The 25,791-nt window shown below is 36.5% G+C and overlaps 1 protein-coding gene across 1 annotated transcript; it reads right to left on the bottom strand.

Annotated features, from left to right (window-relative positions):
- Window positions 1-1,378: 1,378 nt before the first annotated feature.
- LOC123534151 (vacuolar protein sorting-associated protein 53 homolog) lies at window positions 1,379-25,325 on the bottom strand. The gene is made up of 20 exons (XM_053519035.1): window positions 25,179-25,325; window positions 21,631-21,761; window positions 21,144-21,297; window positions 19,796-19,911; window positions 19,027-19,146; window positions 17,905-17,983; window positions 13,947-14,090; window positions 12,786-12,928; window positions 12,204-12,342; window positions 11,438-11,560; window positions 10,796-10,887; window positions 10,228-10,470; window positions 9,519-9,755; window positions 8,647-8,725; window positions 7,673-7,821; window positions 7,220-7,289; window positions 3,608-3,693; window positions 3,113-3,164; window positions 2,839-2,943; window positions 1,379-2,491 (listed from the first exon to the last, which is right to left on the bottom strand). Exons 1-20 carry the CDS (start codon window positions 25,275-25,277, stop codon window positions 2,300-2,302), a joined length of 2,553 nt encoding a protein of 850 aa, XP_053375010.1. The 5' UTR covers window positions 25,278-25,325; the 3' UTR covers window positions 1,379-2,299.
- Window positions 25,326-25,791: the final 466 nt, after the last annotated feature.

Below are 25,791 nucleotides of genomic sequence, written 5' to 3'. Positions count from 1 at the left end.
AAATAAAACCATAAATGAAGTCTCTATATGGCTGCAAAAGTCAAAATAGCCAATTTTGGACCTTTCAGGGTCCACAACTCTGGATCCCAGGGTTCTGGCCGGTTCAAGAAAGGAACCGAGATCTTATGGTGACATAAGTTTTGTGCAAGTTTGATTAAATTCAAATCATAAATGAAGCTGCTATTGTACAGACAAGGTCAAAATAGCTAATACTGGCCCTTTCAGGGGCCATCACTTTGGAACCCATAACGGAATCTCGTCAGTTTAAGAAAGGAACCGAGATCTTATGGTGATACAAGTTGTGTGCAAGTTTGGTTAAAATAAAATCATAAATGAAGCTGCTATTGTGCAGACAAGTTCAAAATAGCTAATTCTGGCCCTTTCAGGGTCCATAACTCTGGAACCCATAATGGGATCTGGCCAGTTCAAGAAAGGAGCCGTGATCATAATGGTGATACAAGTTGTGTGCAAGTTTGGTTAAAATAAAATCATAAATGAAACCACTATCGTGCAGACAAGAAATTGTTGACGGACGCACGCACGCACGGACTGACGACGGACGAAGGGTGATCACAAAAGCTCACCTTTTCACTATGTGACAGGTGAGCTAAAAAGCAAGGATGAATATTCAGCAATGCCATGCTCCAAAAACACCGTCTCCCTAGATGTTAAACTACAGACCAACAGCATACACACAATTTATGGTCATATTTCTTTTATAGTCCATAACCGGTATACATGCTTTATTGCCAAAATGCCATTACTCGCAGGACTCACACTTTTGTATTCTAACAATCAGATAGCAGGGGTTTCTGTGTCCTATTGACACATTCTAGTTTATCTGAGCTTTCTTAAAAATTCAGTTATTAAATAAAATAAGTAGCACAAATAAAACTGCTAGAAATGTCCAGTCGAATCCTGTTCCAAGTTTGGTTTGTTTTCAGCTCGGACAGAAAAGTTGTCTGAATCAAAGCCAAAATTCTTTGCCACTTAATACTTTTAAGAAGAGTCTTGATGATTGCTTACCAAATTATTATTTTATTTTTTTTATTTTTTTGGATTTAACGTCGCACCGACACATGATAGGTCATATGGCGACTTTCCAGCTTTAATGGTGGAGGAAGACCCCAGGTGCCCCTCCGTGCATTATTTCATCATGAGCGGGCACCTGGGTAGAACCACCGACCTTCCGTAAGCCAGCTGGATGGCTTCCCCACATGAAGAATTCAAAGCCCCGAGTGAGGCTCGAACCCACATCGATGAGGGGCAAGTGATTTGAAGTCAGCGACCTTAACCACTCGGCCACGGCTTACCAAATTAAGATAAAAAGAGACACAACTGCCAGGTGGATACAACATGACTACATAAAACACATAAGAACGTTTGGTCTTATTAATTATATTTTATCAATAATTTTCAGTAATTAATATACAATAAATTTCTATTAAGAAGAATAAATATGAAACAGATCATTGCACGACCCAAAAGCACAAAATAATGGTAAAATGCATGCCGATTGGTCCCCAAACCCATTTTTAACAACAATTGTAAACATTGGCTTTTAGACTGTGATGAACCATAAAGCACACAATTCTAACCTTCATAAAATAGCTACAGAAAAAAGTTCTGATCAATAAAATTCTTAAAACAAGAATTCTAATATGCTCGTTTGTGTTAAAACATGCTTACGCTTAAATGACGTCAAGTTAACATGCGACGACGTCAATGTTTTCGATGCAACCAAGAAAGAGCGCTACTATATTTTATCTACTGTTTTAGATTAAGGGCATATTAGAATCGAAATAATGTATAGCAAAATCGGGTTTTACCTAAATTAATACACTCAAAATCGGTTATACTTCGCCAGAATGTATAACCTCTTTCCATGTATTAATAATGTTAAAACACAGTTTTTCTATACATTATTTCTTAAATATAAGTTACTAAATGTAGAAACGGAAAAGTTATAAGACGACTTAACGAAAAGATATCCCCATGTTAGTTTGGATGAAGAATAGTTTTAGCAGCTTTCCATGTCAATTATCTATTGAAAAATGATATGTTTAGGAGCTGGGGTAACAAATTATGAAGTGTTTGTAGCTATATAATCTTAGCCTGCTGGCGACAAGTGATTCTGCCGCTGCCCCAGTGCAGACCATGTGCAGGCTGATCATGGTCTGCACTGTTGGCTATTTAGTCCATAAATTTTCAGTGAACATCCCTTTGAATAATAAATGGTATTGTCCGACTTGAATGATGGACCAGTCCATTTTACAAATTTAGCAGGCTAAACTTAAAACTACAGTCTTTTCTTGATGAGTTTTTCCAGTTTTCTGATCCGACTAGACTCTGGTTCTGGTGTTGAAGGAACAAGATTGGAATGACCTTGACCTGTGACCTCTACAGAAGACTGACGACCTATTGCCATGGATACAGGAATCCTAGCACGATACATCTCCAACAGTGAACTAATTTCGCTCCTCTTCAATCCCTTTTAATGAAAATTACAAACAGTATAATCATAATTTTGATAAGAAACACGTTAACATAAAGCAATATTCCTTGTGGTTGTTAGTTCTCTCGCAAAACAAGAACGATTACAGTTCTGTTTTTGATTCAGTCAGATCAACTGCTTTAATGGCTAGAATAAAACCAAGGTGATGTTATAGGCATTTTTACAATGACAAGAACTAAATTGCATAAAGGAATTTATCACTGTGAGACTTGAACTCTTGAATAAATATAATTAAAATACTGAGGAAAGTTACAGGAGCACAGCTACTGACATGAGCAAAAATAACGTAACATTAATAAAACTTTTTACAAATGAGCACTAACCTTCATTTCTAATATCTTCTGGAATTCTCCAATGTCCGAATCATTTAGGAGACGTATATAGTTATCAATGAAGGCCATGGCTGGTTCATGATGGGACATCATCACCTGAAAGTATCCAGAAAATCTTAATCACAAAAATGTAGTATCCGGAAATATTACAGCTGCCTCGCTATATGTATTTAATACAGAGGAAGAAAAGTTAAGCAAAGCCTGAAATTTCAATATGTAATACTCACTGCTGTAAGAACTGTTACATATAATTATATAAACATACCTTCAAAATCATCTCTGCTTTTGTCATTCCTTTCTGAACAATCTTTGTGTAACTGTAAAATTCATAAAAAGTAATTACCGGTAGTGAAATTTAAGTCCATGTCATTTATTTCATACATATCTGCTGAAATTCTAGGAAATATTTATCATCCTCATTTTCTGAAGTGGGTATTAAAAATAGGAGTGTGTTCTTATAAGCTATCTTAGATCTAACCCTTATCATGCTGGACACTACTGATTCTGCCTTTGCGACCAGTGTAGATCATGATCAGCCTGCACATCCATGCAATGTGATCATGATCTGCACTGTTTGCCATTCAGTCAGTATACCCCTTTTATAGAAATTTAGCAGGGTAAGAGTTAAAGTTGAATCGCAAGGCTTTTTATTGTTTATTGTTATTGATTGAAAACAAAAATACAGGCATGTTTCATTTACAGTTTCAGGGGATATATAAATATAAATCGGGTATAATGATGATAATGATGAAATACTTGCCTCGCTGGTGCCTTTCTAGTAACACTGGAACCAAGTGATGGTAAATCTAACAGCAGTGTCTTTAAGGAGTGGGTGTCCAGTAATAACTGAAAACAGAAATTTTGAACTTGCCAATAATTTTAATAGACAGTTAGTTTATAGGTATTAACATGTAGAGCTACATTGTATCATGGCAGTGATTAATACCCCTCCAGCACCAAACTGTCACTGGAAATAAGGACCTTAGGACCTATGACTGTAAAGCTGTGGAATATGAAACAAGAGCTGTCGGAGGACAGCAACGCTCGACTATTCAACAGCCTTGTCGACTGAATGAATACGGAAGTCGAAAAAGGGACATAATTTAGTAAAAAAGCAAAATAGGGTTATGGAACCTGCATAGTGCTTATCAGCTCATGACAGTGGACAAGTGTGTGAAGTTTCAATCCATTCCCATTAGTGGGTACTGAGATACCAGCTTACATATAGGAATTTAACCAAAAACACCTAAGTTGAAAAAGGGGCATAATTTTGTAAAATGCGAAGTTGAGTTATTGACCCTTTGCATTGCATGTCATATCATGACAGTGAACAAGTGTGTGAAATTTCAATCCTTTCCCATTAATGGATACTGAGATACCAGCTTACATACAAAAACTTAACCAAAAATTTCTATGTTGAAAAAGGGGCATAATTTTGAAAAAAAGCAAAATAAAGTTATGGGACCTGCTTTGTGCATGTCAGATCATGACAGTGAATAAGTGTGTGAAGTTTCAATTCATTCCAATTAGTAAGTACTGAGATACCAGCTTACATACAAAACCTTAACCAAAAAATTCTAAGTCGAAAAAGGGGCATAATTTTGTAAAAAAGCAAAACAGAGTTATGGAACCTGTGCAATGTAAGTCAGTTTATCACAGTTAATAAGTGTGTGAAGTTTCAATCCATTCCCACAAGTGGTTACTGAGATACCAGCTTACATACAAAACCTTAACCAAAAATTTCTAAGTCGAAAAAGGGGCATAATTTTGTAAAAAAGCACAACAGAGTTATGGAACCTGTGCAATGTAGGTCAGTTTATCGCAGTGAATAAGTGTGTGAAGTTTCAATCCATTCCCACAAGTGGTTGCTGAGATACCAGCTTACATACAAAAACTTAACCAAATCGGGACGCGGACGCAGACGCGAGTCCAATAGCTCTACTATTCTATGAATAGTCGAGCTAAAAATGCTATGCATATCTACACTTCATGTAGACAATGTGTAAAATTCCCAAAGTTAAAAAAATAATAATAACCTTCTCTGCCAAGACCTTAAACATTTGAAACACAAAGCAATATCCTAACCTAATGCATTTATGGCAATTTTATACTTAAATGTAGCATTTTATTGAAAAATATCATTTTTTGTTAAACAAGAGCTGTCCGTAAGACAGCCAAGCTCGACTATTCGAAATATTGTCCCAGAAGCAGGAAAATATTACCCAAAAAGGTTAAATATTAAAAGAGTTTTAAGTTCAAAAGGGGGCATAATTTGACCAAAATGCATATCAGTTATGGGACTTGCTGCTATCAACTAGTTTTATAACCCCGAAGGCACATGTGAAGTTTTAATTCAATATCTGCATTAGTTTTGGAGATAGAAACTCGTATGTAAAACTTTAACCAGAATTTTCAAAGTCCAAAAGGGGGCATAATTTGCCCAAAATACATGCCAGAGTTATGGGACTTGACCCAGTGAGGTTGGTAATTGATCTAGAAAAAGAAAAAAAAAGTTTCAAATCTATATGCCTTTTAGTAATTGCTAAATGTACTTGCACGCAAAACTTTAACCAGGATTTTCTAAGTCCAAAAAGGGGAATAATTTGCTCAAAATACATGTAAGAGTTATGGGACTTGATCCAGTGAGGTTAGTAATTGATCTAGAAAAAGAAAAAAATAAGTTTCAAATCTATATGCCTTTTAGTAATAGCTGTATGTACTTGCACGCAAAACTTTAACCGGAATTTGCTAAGTCCAAAAGGGGGCATAATTTAGCCAAAATGAAGGTCAGCGTTATGGGACTTGCTGCTATCAACTAGTTTTATAACCACAAAGACACATGTGAAGTTTCAGATCAATATCTGCATTAGTTTTGGAGATAGTAACTTGCATGTAAAACTTTAACCAAAACTTTCTAAGTCTCTAAAAGGGGGCATAATTTTCCCAAAATACATGTCAGAGTTATGGGACTTGACCCAGTGAGGTTGATAATTGATCTAGAAAAAGAAAAAATTAGTTTAAAATCTATATGCCTTTTAGAAATAGCTGTATGTACTTGCACGCAAAACTTTAACCAGAATTTTCTAAGTCCAAAAGGGGACATAATTTGGCCAAAATGAAGGTCAGAGTTATGGGACTTGCTGCTATCAACTAGTTTTATAACCCCGAAGACACAGGTGAAGTTTCAAATCAATATCTGCATTAGTTTTGGAGATAGTAACTTGCATGTAATACTTTAACCAAAATTTTCTAAGTCCAAAAGGGGGCATAATTTGCTCAAAATACATGTCAGAGTTATGGGACTTGACCCAGAGAGGTTGGTAATTAACCTAGAAAAAGATAAAATAAGTTTCAAAGCTACCGTATAGCGGGTTATTTCTGCGGGGGCAATATTTCTGCGTTTCTGTGGTCTCTCGGTAGAATCGCAAAAGTATTTCCAGCAGAATATTCATCCAGCAAAATTTAAAACGCAAAAAATCTGCATTTTTTTATTTTCACCAACGTTGTTTCACGCTATGTTATCCAAGGTAATCCGAAGTTCACAATTGCCTGGTCTAATTATTGAAAATTACCGTCGCCATCTAACAATTACCGATAGTGGTATAATTATGATAATTAGGTGTGATGGTCAGTCAAAGTCCTAACTGTTAATCCTTCAGAAAACGTTTTTCTTTTGTGAATGAAATAAACTGAGTGAATTTCACTTGTGTTGTCCTTATTAATCCCTTGTGGCGATCATCTAAACAACTGATACTTTAGTAACCTTTATATAAGTGTAACCGTTATATATATACCGTATTTTGCAGTTGCTGTTTGTGCAATGATTTATTGTTGTTGGACTTATATTTTTTCATTTCGCAAATTATTATATCCTACAATGTATTCATTAAATACAAAGATACTTTACTGCAGTTAACAGTAATTTAGCTTATTGTTTTCATACGCTATCATTCTCACAACGTCCGATCATGCGAGGAATTACCTCCTCCTTGGCATCGAAAACGCAGAAATTTCTCTTCCATTTTAAGTGAAAACGCAGAAATAAAACACGCAGAAATTTGTTTCACATTTTTTGGGGCCAAAACGCAGAATATTTTGACCGCAGAAATAACCCGCTATACGGTATATGCCTTTAATTGATGGCTGTATGTACTTGCATGCAAAAACTTAACCAAGGTGTGACGCTGACGCCGACGCCGACACCAACGCCAGGGTGAGTAGAATAGCTAGACTATTCTTCGAATAGTCGAGCTAAAAATACCAAACTCCAGGTTTTATGATGCATTTTTCCCAAATGTAAAGGCCAGCGCCCCATTCCCTAATCGGTGTAAATAAACACTAAAAGAAGAAAAGAAAACCGTAGCTGACATACCTGCTCAGCAGCTACTGCAGTAACAGACTTACACTTGAATAAACTGCCAATAAACTTCGGAATAAAAGCACTGAAAAACAAACAGAAATCTGAAACTAGACATGTCAACAAGAGCAAAGAAATCATCACATTTCTCCCGTTTAATTCCTTTTGTAGCTTAAAAAGGATAATTTTCCAGATTATTACTACAGAGGAAGATAACCTTATAGTTCAGTGTTAGTCTTAAACAAGAGCTGTCTATAAGACAGCCAATGCTTGACTATTCGAACTGGTGTCCCAGAAGCAGGAATAAGACCACTAATTTTAATTCTAAAAGACTACCTACTGCATTTCAAGTATGAGCAACTGTGTCAGTGATCCTATGTACGAGACTGTACACTCAAAGTGTTGAACTGATACGTTTCATCTAAATCTTGTAGACATGCAATCAGGAAGAAGCAATATATCACTTACTTAGCAAACTTGACACAGAATTGTGTGAAGTATTTTCTAGAAGAGGCGAGGTTGTCTCTAATAAGAGGTAAAGTACTTTTAAGATGTCCAGTTATTGCAGTTACATAACCACTCTGGTCCCCTACAGCTTCAACTGATGACCATGACATCTGTGAAAGTAAGGCAGACAGTTAAATACAAAACATGACATTGTGTAAAGTTAATTTTACACAGAACATGGAATACAGAGAATATTGCCGCCACCCTGCTGAATCTGACAAAGACAGATAAAATCCCCACTTTGATTTTTAAAATTTTTATTGTAATTTTCTATTCATCCAATTTATGAATTGATAATTATTCCCTTAAAAATGATAATTTTTTAAATTATTTTGGTATCTATCAGATTTTAAAAAGTTCTACTTAACAAAGTCAAAGAGGGGTGTATTTTTGTTCACTTTGTTAAAACTGAACATGATGGGAGTGGGAGGGAGAGTATTTTGTCATTCTGTCTATAGCTGAGGAGAGGGACTCTGTTTTTACCGCATCAAAGATGACCTGGACTATCTGTTTTCAAGACAGGAAATTGAGGACATACTGGTAACAAATTTTACAAAGTATTTAAGCAGACTACCGAAAAAAATTAAAGAAGATAACAAAGAATCTTTGTCCAATCAAACTTTCATATCCTCACATATACCTATACAATGCTGCCGATTGTCTGTGGATACTGGGTTCCTTTCCGTTATTAATGAATTTTGACACATTTGTATTGAGACTTATACAGACAAGGGCAAAATAACATTTTTTTCTCATCTTGAGATGACCATTTCTTCCATACAATCATAACATACTTTGATGCTTTAATATCAATATCCCATTTCAGCAGCCAAGTTATTTCTATATATCTTTAAATTAAACCATTAAATTAGGTTTTCAATTTACACAATAACCTATTGAGCATATTTAAAACTGAATTGTCTAAATACACAAACCTTTGACATAGCAGTTAATGCTGGTTCACAAGCAGTTTCCAAGTCCTGCACTAGCAGAGCTATACAGTTGGATATCACACTGAAAATATAGGTAAAAATACAAAGTGAATTTTGCCATTCTACATACCTGGCCCCAATTAACTTTCATCATTGATGTTTTGTGCTTTTGTATAGTAATTCATATCAAAAAGAAGAACTTAACTAAAATTTCTTTTGCAAAGTGCCATTCCTGTCAAGTATACAGACTTTGAACCAGAGAGGGTTATTTTAAAAGGATTACAAACAGACATAATTTTTTTCTTTAAAATTGGAGGGCTTTCCAATTTTACTGGTTCTAGTTAGTATTTGTTCTGACAAATTTAATTCAAACCTTACATTCATCACTTTTTTATGAAGGGTACCAACATTTAAACAAGTATGCCCATGGGCAGAATGTCGTGCCCACCAGCTGTCATGTGTGATCTTGACCTTAGAGCTAGGGAGCTGGTCCTTGTGCATGACACTCCGTCTCATAATGGTGAACTATCATGCCAAGTTACATCAAAATCCCACCATGCATGAAGAAGAAATGCTCCGTGCAAACTTCAATTTGACCTTTGACCTCCAACTGTGACCTTTGAGATTGGAACATGGGGTTTGCGTATGACACTCCTTCCCATTGAGGTAAACATTCATGCCAAATATAAACAAGATTGGTCTATGCATGTCAAAGTTATGGTCCAGACAAAATGAGACAGATGGAGGCACATACACCGACCCGCCAAAAGTGAGGACTAAGTCGAGCTCACCGCAAGTGGGCTCGACAAAACAGATGATCACATATGCAAAATCCGTAATACCTTGCAGTAAAAACAGGTACATGTAGAACTTACTTATGAAACAAATCCTGTTCCGAATTCAAATCTATTTTTGGAGCTAACTCTTTATCCACTTTTTCTTTCAGTTTTTCTTCAAGTTGTTGAGCAGTTTCCATACAATATTCTGCTGTACACAGTATGCTACAGGTCCTACATTGTTCCTCCTCTGTTAACTTTGAGATCTCACCTTCCCTCAATATACTCTGTATTAAGCCTGATGCAGATGTTACATTGCTGCTCTGGTTTGAAAGTCTGAAATTAAATATACATTCTTTTGAAAAAAATTGTCTTATACTAAATGTTCTACATTGTTACTTCTCTGTTAACCTTAAGATCTCCTCTTCCAACTTTATACTCTGTATAAAACTTGATGCAGATGTTATACTGCTGCACTGATCTGACAGTCCGAAAATAAAGATTAACAAACTTTGAAAATACTACTCAAAACCTGACCAATATATTAATTCCTAAAATAGATAATCTACTAATGCACCTATGGCCTTTATGAAGGGAGCTGAACCTGATCTCTCTTTTCAGCAATGACTTTATTCCAGTTTTTGCTGTTTCATTATCACATTTTTACCTGAAATGTGCAAGCATGGACTAGCAATGCTGGCAGAAGGCAATACCTATGTCTGAGCTGAAATTATCAGCTCTTCTCCAGCTGATTTTGCAATTTATAACGAATCATCCATAACACAGAAATTAACAGTATTGTACTTACTTTGGTAGATTATTCAGTAATATTCTGACAGAGTATTCTTTTAGGTATTTCTGGAATGTCCTGGTGAGGTCAATCATAGGTTGACCTGTACTGAGTTGTGAACACTGCACCATACACTTCTTATAGCACACAAAGAGATCAGCGCTGCTCGGCAGCACGTTACTGCCCTCCTCAGACTCTATACGCGGAGTTCCATATTGTTTAAAATCTTCTAAAAATCTGAGTATAATGTCAGCAAGGTTTCTGAAATACAAACAATAGCCAAGACTACAATATTAAGTTTTAACCACAAGCAACGTTCTTCAAAATATAAACAAACATTTATATCAGCCTTATGTTCTCCAGATCTCAAGAGAATTTTTGTACACTATTTTGGCTTTACAAAATCCCATTTCCTTAATTTAGAAATGGCTCTAAAACCATTTTGCTATAAAGTACACTATATCATAAAATATCTTATCTTATAATTATAAATAATACTTTCTTGACTTGATTTTACTTTTTTTCAAAGTAATAAATTAATGAAACAATGTTTCGAAGAATCGAGGTAAACTAGAGGCATTCTTACCTGTCCTGTGATTCGATATAAATGTCTAGATGAGCCTCGAAACATTTTGAAATAATTCCAATGAAGGGTGACGACATTGGTTTTGCATCAGCCTAAAATATAAGATGATTGTAAGATCATTAAACAATTCATAAGAGCATTCCACATTCTTTAAGATAATCTCACAATAAATAAGAAACACAATTTGCAAATCATTTTACAATCTGTAAGATGATTACACCATCCATAGGAACATTACACAATCTATAAGATCAATGCACTTCAAGATAATTACAAAATCTATAAGATGTTCAAGTGTTATAAGAGCTCGCTGTTTACGGATGTGCAGGCTGATCCTGGTCTGTGCTGGTCACAAAGGCAGAATCACTTGCTGCCAGCAGGCTAAAGGTTAAATAAATCCTGTCCAATAAGCAAATTTTTCTCATTTTATCATTTTGAACTTGGTAACAAGAGCTCATGTTCCTGAGAAACAGCTGTTTTTGCTAGAACCACGAAATTTTATGCCCATGAAATTAAAAGAATATGCATCAACAGATTCACTCATTTTCCTCTGTGTCTTGTTAGGAATAGCAATCCACAGAATGATTTACCAGTATGAGAACCAGTGCTGTCAATTATTACTCTTACATCTTGTATACACACCTTTGAATCGTCAGAGTCACCATTCTCAGCTGGCATATCTTCTGCAAAGGGGTTCGTGCTCTCGGATGCCTCTTCCTCAAATGGATTTTTTGTTGGTGGTGGCTTACTTGGAACTGGTTTGGACTATCACGAAACGGAATTTTACATTACTCACTTTCTAGTTACATACTTTGAGGTTTACTTATAAGAACTGATAACCTTGTCATGTGGTCTCCAAAGAGGTTATGTTATACTTTGTACCATTCTAGAAGCACTAGTATCAAGAAACAGTGGTTTTAACATTGAATCCTCAGTGTTTGTATGCAGCTCAATTCCATTTTCAACAGAAGTACAAAAATATGTCATACTGAAGAAGCTTCTTTTATCTACAATCTCCACAAGCACAACTTCCACCATCAGCACTTGTCTGTCAGTTCTCCTCTAAACTTGTAATAAAAGTTTCCAGCACTTATAGTGAAACTAACTGCTCTAACATATCACATGAAATGACTTTCCTTTTTGCTTTACTGAAAGTCACACGACCCAGTTCAGTTTCCATGTTGATGTTGTAATGGTGAAGGAGGAGCCAAGGTACCACTTAGGGCATTTCATAGGCACAAGAATACACCAAGGTAAAACCACTGACCTTCAGAAAGGCTTCCTCATAATGACTACCTGAGGAAGGCTTGAACCAACAGAAAACAAGATACAATAGATAATGTCAGTGAGTCATGAAGGTCTCACATTCCTTTTTTATCAGTTACGAACTACCGGTAGTTTTTCTTACCTGTCCAGTCTGTAAAGTGACACCGGTGAACCGCTTAGAAATCAGCGCCTCAAAATTTGTTGTCCTCTGTATGGCAAACAATAACAATTTAACGTCTATCTCTGATCGTCTCTTACCCATTATTTTATTCAATTCTTTTCTGGAACAGAATGACAGTAAGCTATACAAATACAAAAGGTAAGTATTCTATCAAATCACTGCAGGTTGTATATCACATTGTAAACATTTTTTATTTGATATTGGACAGGCTCTTTTACAAGAATCAGACTTTGTTTCTCACTGCTATTTTGTGAAAATGTTTTGTAAACTTCAGAAAATCATAAAAGACAAAGACTGCAGTTAATTTTTTATACATGTTATGCTGTATGCTTTTTAAATTGAATGCAAGTTACAATACCACCCTTTTGACCAAAAACAGACCAGCAAATAAAGTTTACCTGGAAAAATTGGCAATTTTCATGGGCACACAGGCACAACTTGCAAATCAACCTGGAGAACATGCGGGCATGTTTCAAAATCTTAGTACAGAAGCTTAGATGTTACTTCACAAACATCATATACTTTCAAAACAATTTCCTATACCTTGTGATATCACAGAATTCCGTACATATACGTTCACTGACTTCCCAGTCAACAGGAAACAAGTGTCCAAACTTCTCCTCAAAGTCTACAAGTGTTCGTTTTATCCATGCATACCTTCTGTCTATCTTGTCCAACCATGCTACCTATCATCAGAAACAAACAGCAACTTACATAATAAATGAGCCGTGCCATGAGAAAACCAACATAGTGCATTTGCGACCAGCATGGATCCAGACCAGCCTGCGCATCCGCGCAGTCTGGTCAGGATCCATGCTGTTCGCTTTCAAAGCCTATTGCAATTGGAGAAACCGTTAGTGAACAGCATGGCTCCTGACCAGACTGCGCGGATGCGCGGGCTGGTCTGGATCCATGCTGGTTGCAAAGCCACTTAGTTGGTTTTCTCATGGTGTGGCTCATATCTAAAATTATAACTGTTCTTTAAACTTCACTCTGCTAAATTTCTAAAATGGACTGGTCCATCATTCAATTTGGACAGTACCACTTATTATTCAAAGGGAGGTTCACTGAAAAGTTACTGACTGAACAGGTTAATATTTTGATATAGCAAATCTGATTACTTCAACACATATCAACCAGAAACTTATAGACTACTTACTTAACTACTGTAAACATTTAATCCAATCAACTTATTGACCTTTTAAAATTCATACGCTAAACCTCTCATTATTTTAAAGTTTATGGACTATAAAACCAAACACTTTCATGTAACGGAGATTTATTCATTCAGCAAGTCATAAAACAGTTCATTATCCCGTTTTTACATTATTTCTAATTTTGAAAGTTGTTTCGATTTTTAAAATATGCACGGTTAGAAAATCATGTTAATATGGAATTACTTCCTTGTCAACAGCATTATTTATGTAAAGTGTTTGATTTCACCGTAGGCTGAACATGGGCACTGATCAATGTTTATATAAAAATGTCAATTGTGAAAATGGTGAAAATTTATCTCTCACAAATATCTTTACTTTTGCAGTATATGCCAGTATGTGTCTGGACTTTCTAACCTAATTAAGATGAAATAATTTTGTTAATTACCACTGTTTCTGATAAAAAAAATTCTTGTTCTACTTAATTTGGTGACCAAGATTTTACATATGACAAATAAAGTGTCACAATACATAATGTACGTATACCCACATCTTGATTTTCTCCAAACAGCACCAAATATTCTGTGAGTTGCAATTTCACAAACCATCCTAGTAATTCCCGTTTCACTTTGGGGTCGAGAATATTCACAACAAAACATGCCTCCTTCAACTGTCTCTGATTGCCTGGGCCATACTGGTAATATAAACAGAAGATTTACCATGACTGCCTGGGCCATACTGGTGACATCAACAGACAGTGATTTACCATGACTGCCTGGGCCATACTGGTGACATTAACAGACAGAGATTTACCATGACTGCCTGGGCCATACTGGTAATATAAACAGACAGAGATTTACCATGACTGCCTGGGCCATACTGGTAATATTAACAGACAGAGATTTACCATGACTGCCTGGGCCATACTGGTGACATTAACAGACAGAGATTTACCATGACTGCCTGGGCCATACTGGTGACATTAACAGACAGAGATTTACCATGACTGCCTGGGCCATACTGGTGACATTAACAGACAGAGATTTACCATGACTGCCTGGGCCATACTGGTGACATTAACAGACAGAGATTTACCATTACTACCTGGGCCATACTGGTAACATTAACAGACAGAGATTTACCATGACTGCCTGGGCCATACTGGTAACATTAACAGACAGAGATTTACCATGACTGCCTGGGCCATACTGGTGACATTACCTGACAGAGATTTACCATGACTGCCTGGGCCATACTGGTGACATTAACAGACAGAGATTTACCATGACTGCCTGGGTCTTACTGGTAATATAAACAGAAGATTTACCATGACTGCCTGGGCCATACTGGTAACATTAACAGACAGAGATTTACCATGACTGCCTGGGCCATACTGGTGACATTAACAGACAGAGATTTACCATGACTGCCTGGGCCATACTGGTGCCTTTAACAGACAGATTTACCATGACTGCCTGGGCCATACTGGTAATATAAACAGAAGATTTACCATGACTGCCTGGGCCATACTAGTAAGATTAACAGACAGAGATTTACCATGACTGCCTGGGCCATACTGGAAACAATGACAGACAGAGATTAACCATGACTGCCTGGGCCATACTGGTAACATTAACAGACAGAGATTTACCATGACTGCCTGGGCCTTACTGGTAACATTAACACACAGAAATTTACCATGACTGCCTGGGCCATACTGGTAACATTAACAGCCATATTTACCATGACTGCCTGGGCCATACTGGTGACATTAACAGACAGAGATTTACCATGACTGCCTGGGCCATACTGGTGACATTAACAGACAGAGATTAACCATGACTGCCTGGGCCATACTGGTAACATTAAGAGACAGAGATTTACCATGACTGCCTGGGCCATACTGGTAACATTAACAGACAGATTTACCATGACTGCCTGGGCCATACTGGTGACATTAACAGACAGAGATTTACCATGACTGCCTGGGCCATACTGGTGACATTAACAGACAGAGATTTACCATGACTGCCTGGGCCATACTGGTAACATTAACAGACAGAGATTTACCATGACTGCCTGGGCCATACTTGTAACATTAACTTAACAGACAGAGATTTACCATTACTGCCTGGGCCATACTGGTAACATTAACAGACAAGAGATTTACCATGACTGCCTGGGCCATACTGGTAACATTAACAGACAGAGATTTACCATGACTGCCTGGGCCATACTGGTAACATTAACAGACAGAGATTTACCATGACTGCCTGGGCCATACTGGTGACATTAACAGACAGAGATTTACCATGACTGCCTGGGCCATACTGGTGACATTAACAGACAGAGATTTACCATGACTGCCTGGGTCATACTGGTGACATTAACAGACAGAGATTTACCATGACTGCCTGGGCCATACTGGTGACATTAACAGACAGTGATTTACCATGACTGCCTGGGCCATACTGGTAACATTAACAGACAGATTTACCATGACTGCCTGGGCCATACTGGTAACATTAACAGACAGAGATTTACCATGACTGCCTGGGCCATACTGGTAACATTAACAGACAGAGACTTACCATGACTGCCTGGGCCATACTGGTGACATTAACAGACAGAGACTTACCATGACTGCCTGGGCCATACTGGTGACATTAACAGACAGAGAGTTACCATGACTGCCTGGGCCATACTGGTGACATTAACAGACAGAGATTTACCATGACTGCCTGGGTCATACTGGTGACATTAACAGACAGAGATTTACCATGACTGCCTGGGCCATACTGGTGACATTAACAGACAGTGATTTACCATGACTGCCTGGGCCATACTTATAACATTAACAGACAGATTTACCATGACTGCCTGGGCCATACTGGTAACATTAACAGACAGAGATTTACCATGACTGCCTGGGCCATACTGGTAACATTAACAGACAGAGACTTACCATGACTGCCTGGGCCATACTGGTAACATTAACAGACAGAGACTTACCATGACTGCCTGGGCCATACTGGTAAAATTAACAGACAGAGACTTACCATGACTGCCTGGGCCATACTGGTAACATTAACAGACAGAGATTTACCATGACTGCCTGGGCCATACTGGTAACATTAACAGACAGAGATTTACCATGACTGCCTGGGCCATACTGGTAACATTAACAGACAAGAGATTTACCATGACTGCCTGGGCCATACTGGTGACATTAACAGACAGTGATTTACCATGACTGCCTGGGCCATACTTATAACATTAACAGACAGATTTACCATGACTGCCTGGGCCATACTGGTAACATTAACAGACAGAGATTTACCATGACTGCCTGGGCCATACTGGTAACATTAACAGACAGAGACTTACCATGACTGCCTGGGCCATACTGGTAACATTAACAGACAGAGACTTACCATGACTGCCTGGGCCATACTGGTAAAATTAACAGACAGAGACTTACCATGACTGCCTGGGCCATACTGGTAACATTAACAGACAGAGATTTACCATGACTGCCTGGGCCATACTGGTAACATTAACAGACAGAGATTTACCATGACTGCCTGGGCCATACTGGTAACATTAACAGACAAGAGATTTACCATGACTGCCTGGGCCATACTGGTAACATTAACAGAAAGAGATTCACCATGACTGCCTCGGCCATACTGGTAACATTAACAGACAGAGATTTACCATGACTGCCTCGGCCATACTGGTAACATTAACAGACAGAGATTTACCATGACTGCCTGGGCCATACTGGTAACATTAACAGACAGAGATTTACCATGACTGCCTGGGCCATACTGGCAACATTAACAGACAGAGATTTACCATGACTGCCTGGGCCATACTGGTAACATTAACAGACAGACATTTACCATTATTACTTGGGTGATAAAGACATACACAAGGAGATTTACCACAACTGCCCTGGCCATACCTGTGACATAAATGAAAGTATACAAATTTACATAGAAAAACAATAATAAAACACTCATAAAACAGAATTTTTAAACTTAAAACAATTTATGTTACAGATAGTGCCAATTCTCAGAAACATTAGATGATTTCCATAAAATGTTGATTACTGAAACATAGTATCATAGAATTCCAAGATGCACATATATTGACTTTTAACCTATTCAAAATTATGAAAGAAAATTTAGAGGAATCTTAATAGTTATATTAGTTAATATAGTTATATGAGCCGCACCTTGAGAAAACCAACATAGTGCGTTTGCGACCAGCATGGATCCAGACCAGCCTACGACTCCTTGCTGTTCACTAACGTTTTTTTCTAATTGCAATAGACTTCTAATGCGTACAGCATGGATCCTAACCAGACTGCGCGGATGCACAGGCTGGTCTGGATCCATGCTGGTCGCTAACGCACTATGTTGGTTTTCTTATGGTGCGACTCAATCATAACCATAGGGCAAATAATATTAGCATTAAAATATTTTAAACAAGACAGACTCTACCTTTGCACCAGATCCTTGAAATGCTTCTTCAAAATCTGACATTATCTGTGAACCAAGTTCAGTCTGAATCTGTTTTACCCTGAAATTACAAGTGACTGGTACCATATTTTAGGTTATAAAACTGAATTTGGAGACCAGTCTCTGAGGGCAGGTATGCCACTGATCAGTTTCAGTATTTTATAGATCTGTTGGAATTTAATATTTAGTAAACATTTTAACACAACACGATTTTTTTCCCTATTGAATATTGTGTGTTATTCTGCAACACATTCACTCTTAAACAGTTATTACATCATAGCTGCATGCTGGAAAAAAACAACATACAAAACAGGCAAATATTTGGTCGATATCTTTAAGGTGGTACATACTACTCGGGTCTCCTAGATATCATGTTAGAATTGAAATAACATATCTCAAACAGTGATTTTCTCTGAAATTTAATCATTATTTGTCCTTCAGATGCTGCTATCATATCACTCGAGTGCACTCTTGTGATGTAATTCCTTCACATAAACTCCAATGATTTTATCAAATGACAAGTCTCTATCTCGGAACCCTATATTATTGTTTAAAAACTTAGTCTTATTTTCAGAAACAGTGCCTTGATAAAAAAATATGTGATACGAAACTTTATCATGATGATATGGAAACACATTTACACAAAAACTTAAAAAATTTAATTTTGACCAGCATGATTTTGTAAATCATTAGATATTATGTGTCTATATATGCATTAAAACATTGTCTGGATACTTTTACCCTGTGGACAATATCCATGATATGTTACATTGTGCATATTCATTCAGTTCCCCTTTTTGTGTTGACTGATCAATCAGATATGTAACGGGTGATTCCCCTTTTACATACATCCTTACATAACCCTCCAATACGAAGTTGTAGTATGGTAGTAACTGAAATACTGCTCATGCTATGTTGAAACAGCTATATTTTGTTGGCAGCAGTAGTTGAATGGATAAGGTGTCAGTCATCCAACCTCAAAGTCAAGGAACCCTCCGCAAGACACCTATACCACTTTTTCAAAGACAGACAACTCTAGATAAGTTCAAACAGGCTTGGAGGTTAAAAAAAAGAGCTGAACCACATACATAACTTTTTACTCACCTATCCGCTAATTCTTTTATCTGTGGTATAGACATGTATCTCTGGAAATGTTCCAATACATTTAGCACACCCTGTAGTAAATTTGCCACTTCACCATACTGCCGTCTTCGAGTTAATGACCTGAATGGCAAATGCTACAAAAGTACTATTTCAGATCATGTAAAGAAAACTTTTCAAATATCTTAAGACCTGCATAACATATGTCGAATGCTGATGTTTCCCTTTTGTACTCTACATGTAAATACTGAGAAATCAATTCTTTTCGTAGGCACCAAATTTGTGTTTTGGCCATGATGGCTACTTTGTGGGGATATGAACTATATGGAACGATGAGATATATTGGCATTCTGTTTGTTTGTTAGAATGTAATTTTGTGCATTGATGCATATGTGAAATTGATGAAAATTAATGTGCCATGAGTATTAATGATTTTACAGGATTATGATATAAACTTTCCACTTAGGTATGAAACAAATTAAACTAATTTCTTTGAAACTTTATATGTTATTCCTAAAAAAGGTACAAGATTGCAGTAGAAAAATTTGATAGTCCCATACATGTAACAGCATAATTTCTTTCATAATAAGTACATGGTACTACAGTGCTAGCAAGTTTAAAAGTTCACATACACTTAAACATACTGAACTGAAATTCAACCCAAAAGGTCTTTAAAGTTTTGAATAGACCAGCACATGATAAAATAGGTAGGATAAACTGGTGAATCTTGAAAAATATCCTAGCAGAGTACCCTGTTGAACTGAGAACTTACGTGAGTGATTCTACTCCACCAACCAACATATGCAGATGGTTGAGTGTGGTAATGGAGGAAGTCAAATGTCTTTTGGCATGATCTAGTTGCTTTATATCTCTTGTTATCTCCTTTACCTGAAATAAACATTGAGTTTTATATTAAGTTAATCTGTAAAGTAAAGGGTTTTTTTTATATAAATAACATGGGTAGTTGAAAAAAGTTGATAAAAGTCCCACTTAGAATTGATTCACATTTTCAATGAAGTAGGTATTTTTTGTCTGCGGTCTGCGGATTAACAAGGTGTTTTTTTCTTGCCTGGTTCACATTTTCAAGGAAGTAGGTAATCTTTCCTTGGAAATTATGAGTGTTTTTACATGCCAGGTTCAAGTTTTCAAGGAAGTGGGTGATTATTATTTAGGAACTAACAGGTGTTTTTTGTTAGGGTTAATATCTTTAAGGAAGAGGGTGTTTTTTACTGGGGATGAACAAGGTTATCTACTTGGGGTTCACATTTTCAAGAAGTGGGTGGTTTTTTTATCTGGAGATTAACAGGTGTTTCTGTAAATATTTTCAAATAGGATGATGTTCTTTACTTAGGGATTCACTGGGCGGACAGTTTTTTATTGGGGATTTACAAGGTGTTTTACTTGCGGTTCACATTTTCAAGGAAGTGGGTGATTTTAATTCGGGGATTTACAGGTGTTTTTGTAAATATTTTCAAAGAGGTTGATGTTCTTTACATGAAGATTTACAGGGTGGATTGTTTCTACTTGGGATATACAACGTGTTTTACTTAGGGATTACCATTCTCAAGGGAGTGGGTGGATTTTACTTTTGGATTAACAAGATCCATTTTACTTTAGACTGACAATTTTAACTTTATAATACAATTAATATTTTCCATTACGTGCGGTTAAGCTATTGAGACTCTGGAAACAAAACAGAACATGCAAGAATTAATGTATATTATAAGTCTATGTGTGTTTTTGTAGCTCAAGCAATATACAGCTGATGCATACAGATTTCCATGAATCTTTTGACCCTTAAGGCAGAGCATTCCAGAGGTCATTTCACAGACAACTTGATGAAGGTATTCTAAATACCATAACCGGTAGTTAAATTAAAGAACAGACTTAAACTTTTCTGTTGTTCTCCCCTCCCACTCTTGTACTTAAGATGACTTTTTGGTCAAACCTGTCCTTATGTCAAACCGTAAAAAGAGATCACTATACTCATGAGTCCACAAGTTTCATTTCTACTGTAAACTTGTGAATGCTGACCAACTGCATCTAAAGGAACACATTTCAGCTCCCCCAAGCATGGTATATATATGCATGTTAAACAAACAAAACGAAAAATGTCTTACCATTTCCTCAGATTTTTCTGCCTTATCTTTAATGTCCTTAATTTTGGTGAACAGATCCTGAATGGCTCTCTGTGCCTCTTCCAAAGATTGTCTACCATCTTCACCAACATTCGTCTGTCCTCGTACAACTGTTCGGATATCATCATCTAAACGTCTTAAAACATAAAAAGTAATATAGAAGTTCAGTCAGAAATACATGTCAAGTTTCCATTTTAATGGCCACCTCAAGTATATCCGACACTGAGAAATAACAGCAGAAACTGAAAATCAGAAATGAACATTCAGGAAAACCCACAAAAAACTGTTGATTTTAGTCAATATTTCAAAGTATCTTAGGCACTTTACCCTCTTCAAAACTTTGTTTTGACATTGCTGTTTTGTACTTTATGGCAATACTTTAAATACAGTAATATGCCAATAATTTTATTAAATTTGGAAGGCCACTTTCACTAGATAAATCTACAGCAAGAGATTTTTTCCACCCTACCTGATTTTGAACCTTATTTTCCCAACCACATCATCAATATTTGACAGGGACTGTTCTGTAGGGAAGAGTGTATTGATGTAATCTACAGGATTGAAGTCTGCTCTGTCTAGTGGGTCCTCACTGGGTAATATCTGAAGAAAATAAACGCAAATCTAAATAATATGAAAATTATAATAATGTTGTTTACTTTAAAACAATCTATATATAATATAGTATCTCTTTTGTACAAAGCATATATTAGATAGTCTGTGTAATTTTCTGGGGAATTTATTTCACAATTACTGGGAAGTGAACCCATTGCTGGCAGGCTCAAATATCAAGATTTTGGCCTTCAGTAGACATGTATTTTTTGAAGGGGGCTCATATTTCACTACTTATTTTTCATTCTGGACTCATTTAGGATGAAAACAAGGATTTTTATCCATCTGGTCATATTTTTTTGTCCCAGGTCCGATACTTGTGCCTCTGATTTCTTGATTTAACTAAATCACAAGTTCTAAGATAAAATTATTAGATTGGATTACAGGGTTCTCGCCACGCTATTATCGCCTGTCGCGTGCGACATGCCTTTTGACTTTGAGTTGTATATTCGACATCCCTTATTTCCCCCGTCATCCCTTAATTGCCGAAGCGACATGTCATAAAATCATCCCAATAAACACCCCGATTAATTCGATAGTGTATTCGAAAAGCTTCCACGTGCTACCCGATAGTTTAGGTAAAGCGATGCCAGTTAAGATAACCGATAAACCAATGACAGCTTCCTATATGTGGAACGTGTGACGTAAATTTCATCGTAGCTCCGCCTTTAAATCCTTTGACAGGCGGTATCTTGTGATGTGTACATGAAAGTGACTGTTTTCGCAAGTTTTAAGATTATACATGTCATTAGATATAATGACAGATGATTCTACAATTATCATCCGAATGTTTTTCGCAATCAAGGAAAGACAATGTAAGGAATTAATAAAAAAATTGTTCAACACGGTAAAATGCTTTTGAACAATTATCGCCGTAATATTAATGTTTTTCATATGTATGAAATGTTTTCTCGGGCTGAATATCGAAAAGAAAATGCAAGAATTAATGTTTTCTGTCGTCACTTTCAAAATAGAACTTTTAGAGAAAAGTTTGAAATACCCTCCGTGCATTATTTCATCACGAACGGACACTTTGGTAGAACCACCGACCTTCCGTAAGCCAGCTGGATGGCTTCATCACATGAAAAATTCAACGCCCCGAGTGAGGCTCGAACCCACATCGATGAGGGGCAAGTGATTTGAAGCCAGCGACCTTAACCACTCGGTCACGGAGGCCCCGGTCACAATTTCAGAATCCCTCCCAGCCACGCCAAATGACAGTCAGATTGTGTTGTTTTACATGTATGTACAACAAACAGTTGACATTTTCAAAAACTTAAAATGGATAAGTTTTCAGCAAATAAACTCGCAGAAATAGAAGACATAAACTTTAAAATACAAATAGATCTGTGTGCAGTGCTAAAATTGTGTTGCTTTATGTACAATAAATAGTAAATGAACATTTTTAGCAACTTAAAATTGATGAACTTTTAATTGTCATTCAGCAAATAACTCCATAGGATTTTTATGACCTAATATCTTTTCTTGTTGTACATGTAAATGATGCTTATTAATCACTGAAAATACCACTATGTTTTTCACTCTGAAATGCACCAGAATGCACCAAAATGAGTTGTAGTAACACAAAATTTTCTGGGGTGACCCCCATACCCCCCATGCAGGAGGGGATACCCCTCCCGCACCCACCCCTTTGCTCGTCAAAAAATATCCTTCTGCAACATGCCTTCAGAAAATCCTGGCTAGAACCCTGGATTAGTTTTATTTTGAGTCTGCAAGACAAAGAACAAAAGCGACAAGAGCTTTTGAACCAACTCTGCAACATATAGTTTAGCAACATTAATATATAATAAAGTTTTTAACAATAACAGTACTCATTTCTTCCAACCACAGTTGCATGAGCTGTCCAATGTGATGTGTTGTATAATTATAATGTATAGTTTAAAATAAATGTTTAATTTAAGAAATATATGCATTATATACAGTGATTTATATAGTATATTTCAAGCAGCTGCAGCTCCCACTGTGTTTTTTGTAAGGTCTTGGATTCTTTGGCTACTCCATCTGCAATTTTTGGCTAAAGGTATTATGATATGGCTAAAAGATTTTTCATTTGGCTAAAAGCTTGGCTACAAGAAAATTTATCTTAGCACTACCACTGAGGAAGTTTAGTATAGGAAGTGGCTATTCCTACGGTCCCGTAAGAATAGCCTCACAGGCTATTCCTATGGCTCTCCCGTAAGAATAGTGAAATAGCCCGCAGGTGGCTATTCCTACGGCTGTAAAGACAGTTTTGTGCTCTAAAGACAGTTTTGTATGTCCATCTTTGTACTGAATTTATTCAACTGGTATATTTTCGAACAAATTGTTTACTTTTCAGTATCACATCCAGAGGAAGTGAGTTCGAATGTAGGAAAAGGCTAATTTATGTCAAATGGGCAATATTGTTGTCATCGCATAGAGTGTATTAGTTACAGAAAGCGTTTTGTTATAGTTGAATAACAGTTTTCAACTCTATCCAGTTGAATAGCTGTATTCAACTACATCCAGGCCATACCTCGGGGAGGTCTTACGCCGAGTAGGGAACATACAACGTGTAACATGATATTCAAAACATGATGTAAACTTAGACTAATGAGATATTTATTACTCACACTATTATCTTTCATTCATTGAATTCATTGATTTGTTGCATATATCTATACATATATATCATTCGATGACAACAATATTACACATAGACATAAATTAGCCTTTTCCTATATTCGAAATCATTTCCTCGATGTGATGCTGAAAACTTAACAATTTTTCAAAAATATACAAGTTGATTGAATGAATTCAGTACAATGCAATCCAAGATGGACATACAAAACTGTCTTTAGAGCCGTAGGAATAGCCGCCTGCGGGCTATTTCACTATTCTTACGGGACCGTAGGAATAGCCACTTCCTTTAGTATATTGGGTTAAAAGTATAATTTCCTTCACCCTTTTTAAACACACATTTCAGCTGGATTTTTACTGGAAAAATGTGCATATTTCCACTTTAACTAACATAATGATCCTTTATAATACAGTTTATTAAAGAGCTGGCTACCTTGACTTACATGTTCATATACGATATGTATATATAGAGCTGGCTACCCAGCCATTGCCTTCAAACACCAAGTCTAGGTGTTATATTTGCATATATGGCCCAAAATGTGCACCTATTAGACACAATACAACAAGTTTCAATATAATAAAACACTTGGTAACTAATAAGTCATAAAATATCTGATCATATCCTATTGCGCACTAGTCATTATCTGCACATGATCCAACTAATCAAATTGGGTACGAAACAATTGAAGAACGAATCAATATGTCAAAAATATCAGCAAGATGTTTCAACTATTTTGGAGTATACTAAAGCATGGACATTTTTTCTTTTACAAACAAATAAGAAATTACATCATCAATAACGGACTGAACATCTTCCGGAAACGTTAATAAAGCAGTATCTTGGAAAATTTCTTCGTCTAAATTTTCGTCGTCTTCCAGAGCAGCCATATTGGATCTGACTTCATCCCATTTCGTACCGTTCCGTACCGTACAGTGCTTTTAGGCTGAACACCACTAAATCCGGCTGTTCTTTATTTCATATAAAATCCACTCACTTCATAACGGTTTTTCGACATTTTCTAGCATATCAGATTTTCAGAGACTTATATTCCCATAAAGAACTAGATCGTTACTTTAGAAAAACAAAAAGAAAAGGGGTGTTAACTTTAATATAAGAAAACTACAGTTCGTTAAATACAACCCGCTGAATTTACTACTTTTCGCTTCTTTCAATTTCTCTTTTCGCGACATTAAATTCTTACGCCGCCATTTTTATCTAGCATGCGATAGGAACATGCCAATTTCAATAGAATGCAAAGTGATACATACTGAAACGCGGTAGGGTAAAAGTAAGCACGTTGCTGCCGAGAAAATGCACTAGGAAAGGAAAAAAGATTAGTACTATTTATATTTGGACTACTTGTGATAGACCTGCGGAGGCTTACATTCTATTTGGTAGTGA

Source organism: Mercenaria mercenaria, chromosome 12, assembly GCF_021730395.1.
Source record: "Mercenaria mercenaria strain notata chromosome 12, MADL_Memer_1, whole genome shotgun sequence".
In the NCBI taxonomy this organism is placed as follows: domain Eukaryota; kingdom Metazoa; phylum Mollusca; class Bivalvia; order Venerida; family Veneridae; genus Mercenaria; species Mercenaria mercenaria.
Note: the sequence above shows the minus strand (reverse complement) of the source record. Positions and strands in the feature narration are given on the sequence as shown.

Bases quoted from the DNA above. Each gene is read 5' to 3' on its own strand.
- LOC123534151 (XM_053519035.1), bottom strand. From the start codon at position 25,277: ATGGCTGCTCTGGAAGACGACGAAAATTTAGACGAAGAAATTTTCCAA. The intron at 12,343-12,785 runs GTATAGGAAATT...ATTCTGTTCCAG, and splicing joins GAATTCTGTGATATCACAAG to AAAAGAATTGAATAAAATAA. The intron at 8,726-9,518 runs GTAAGTTCTACA...CTATATTTTCAG, and splicing joins GAACAGGATTTGTTTCATAA to TGTGATATCCAACTGTATAG.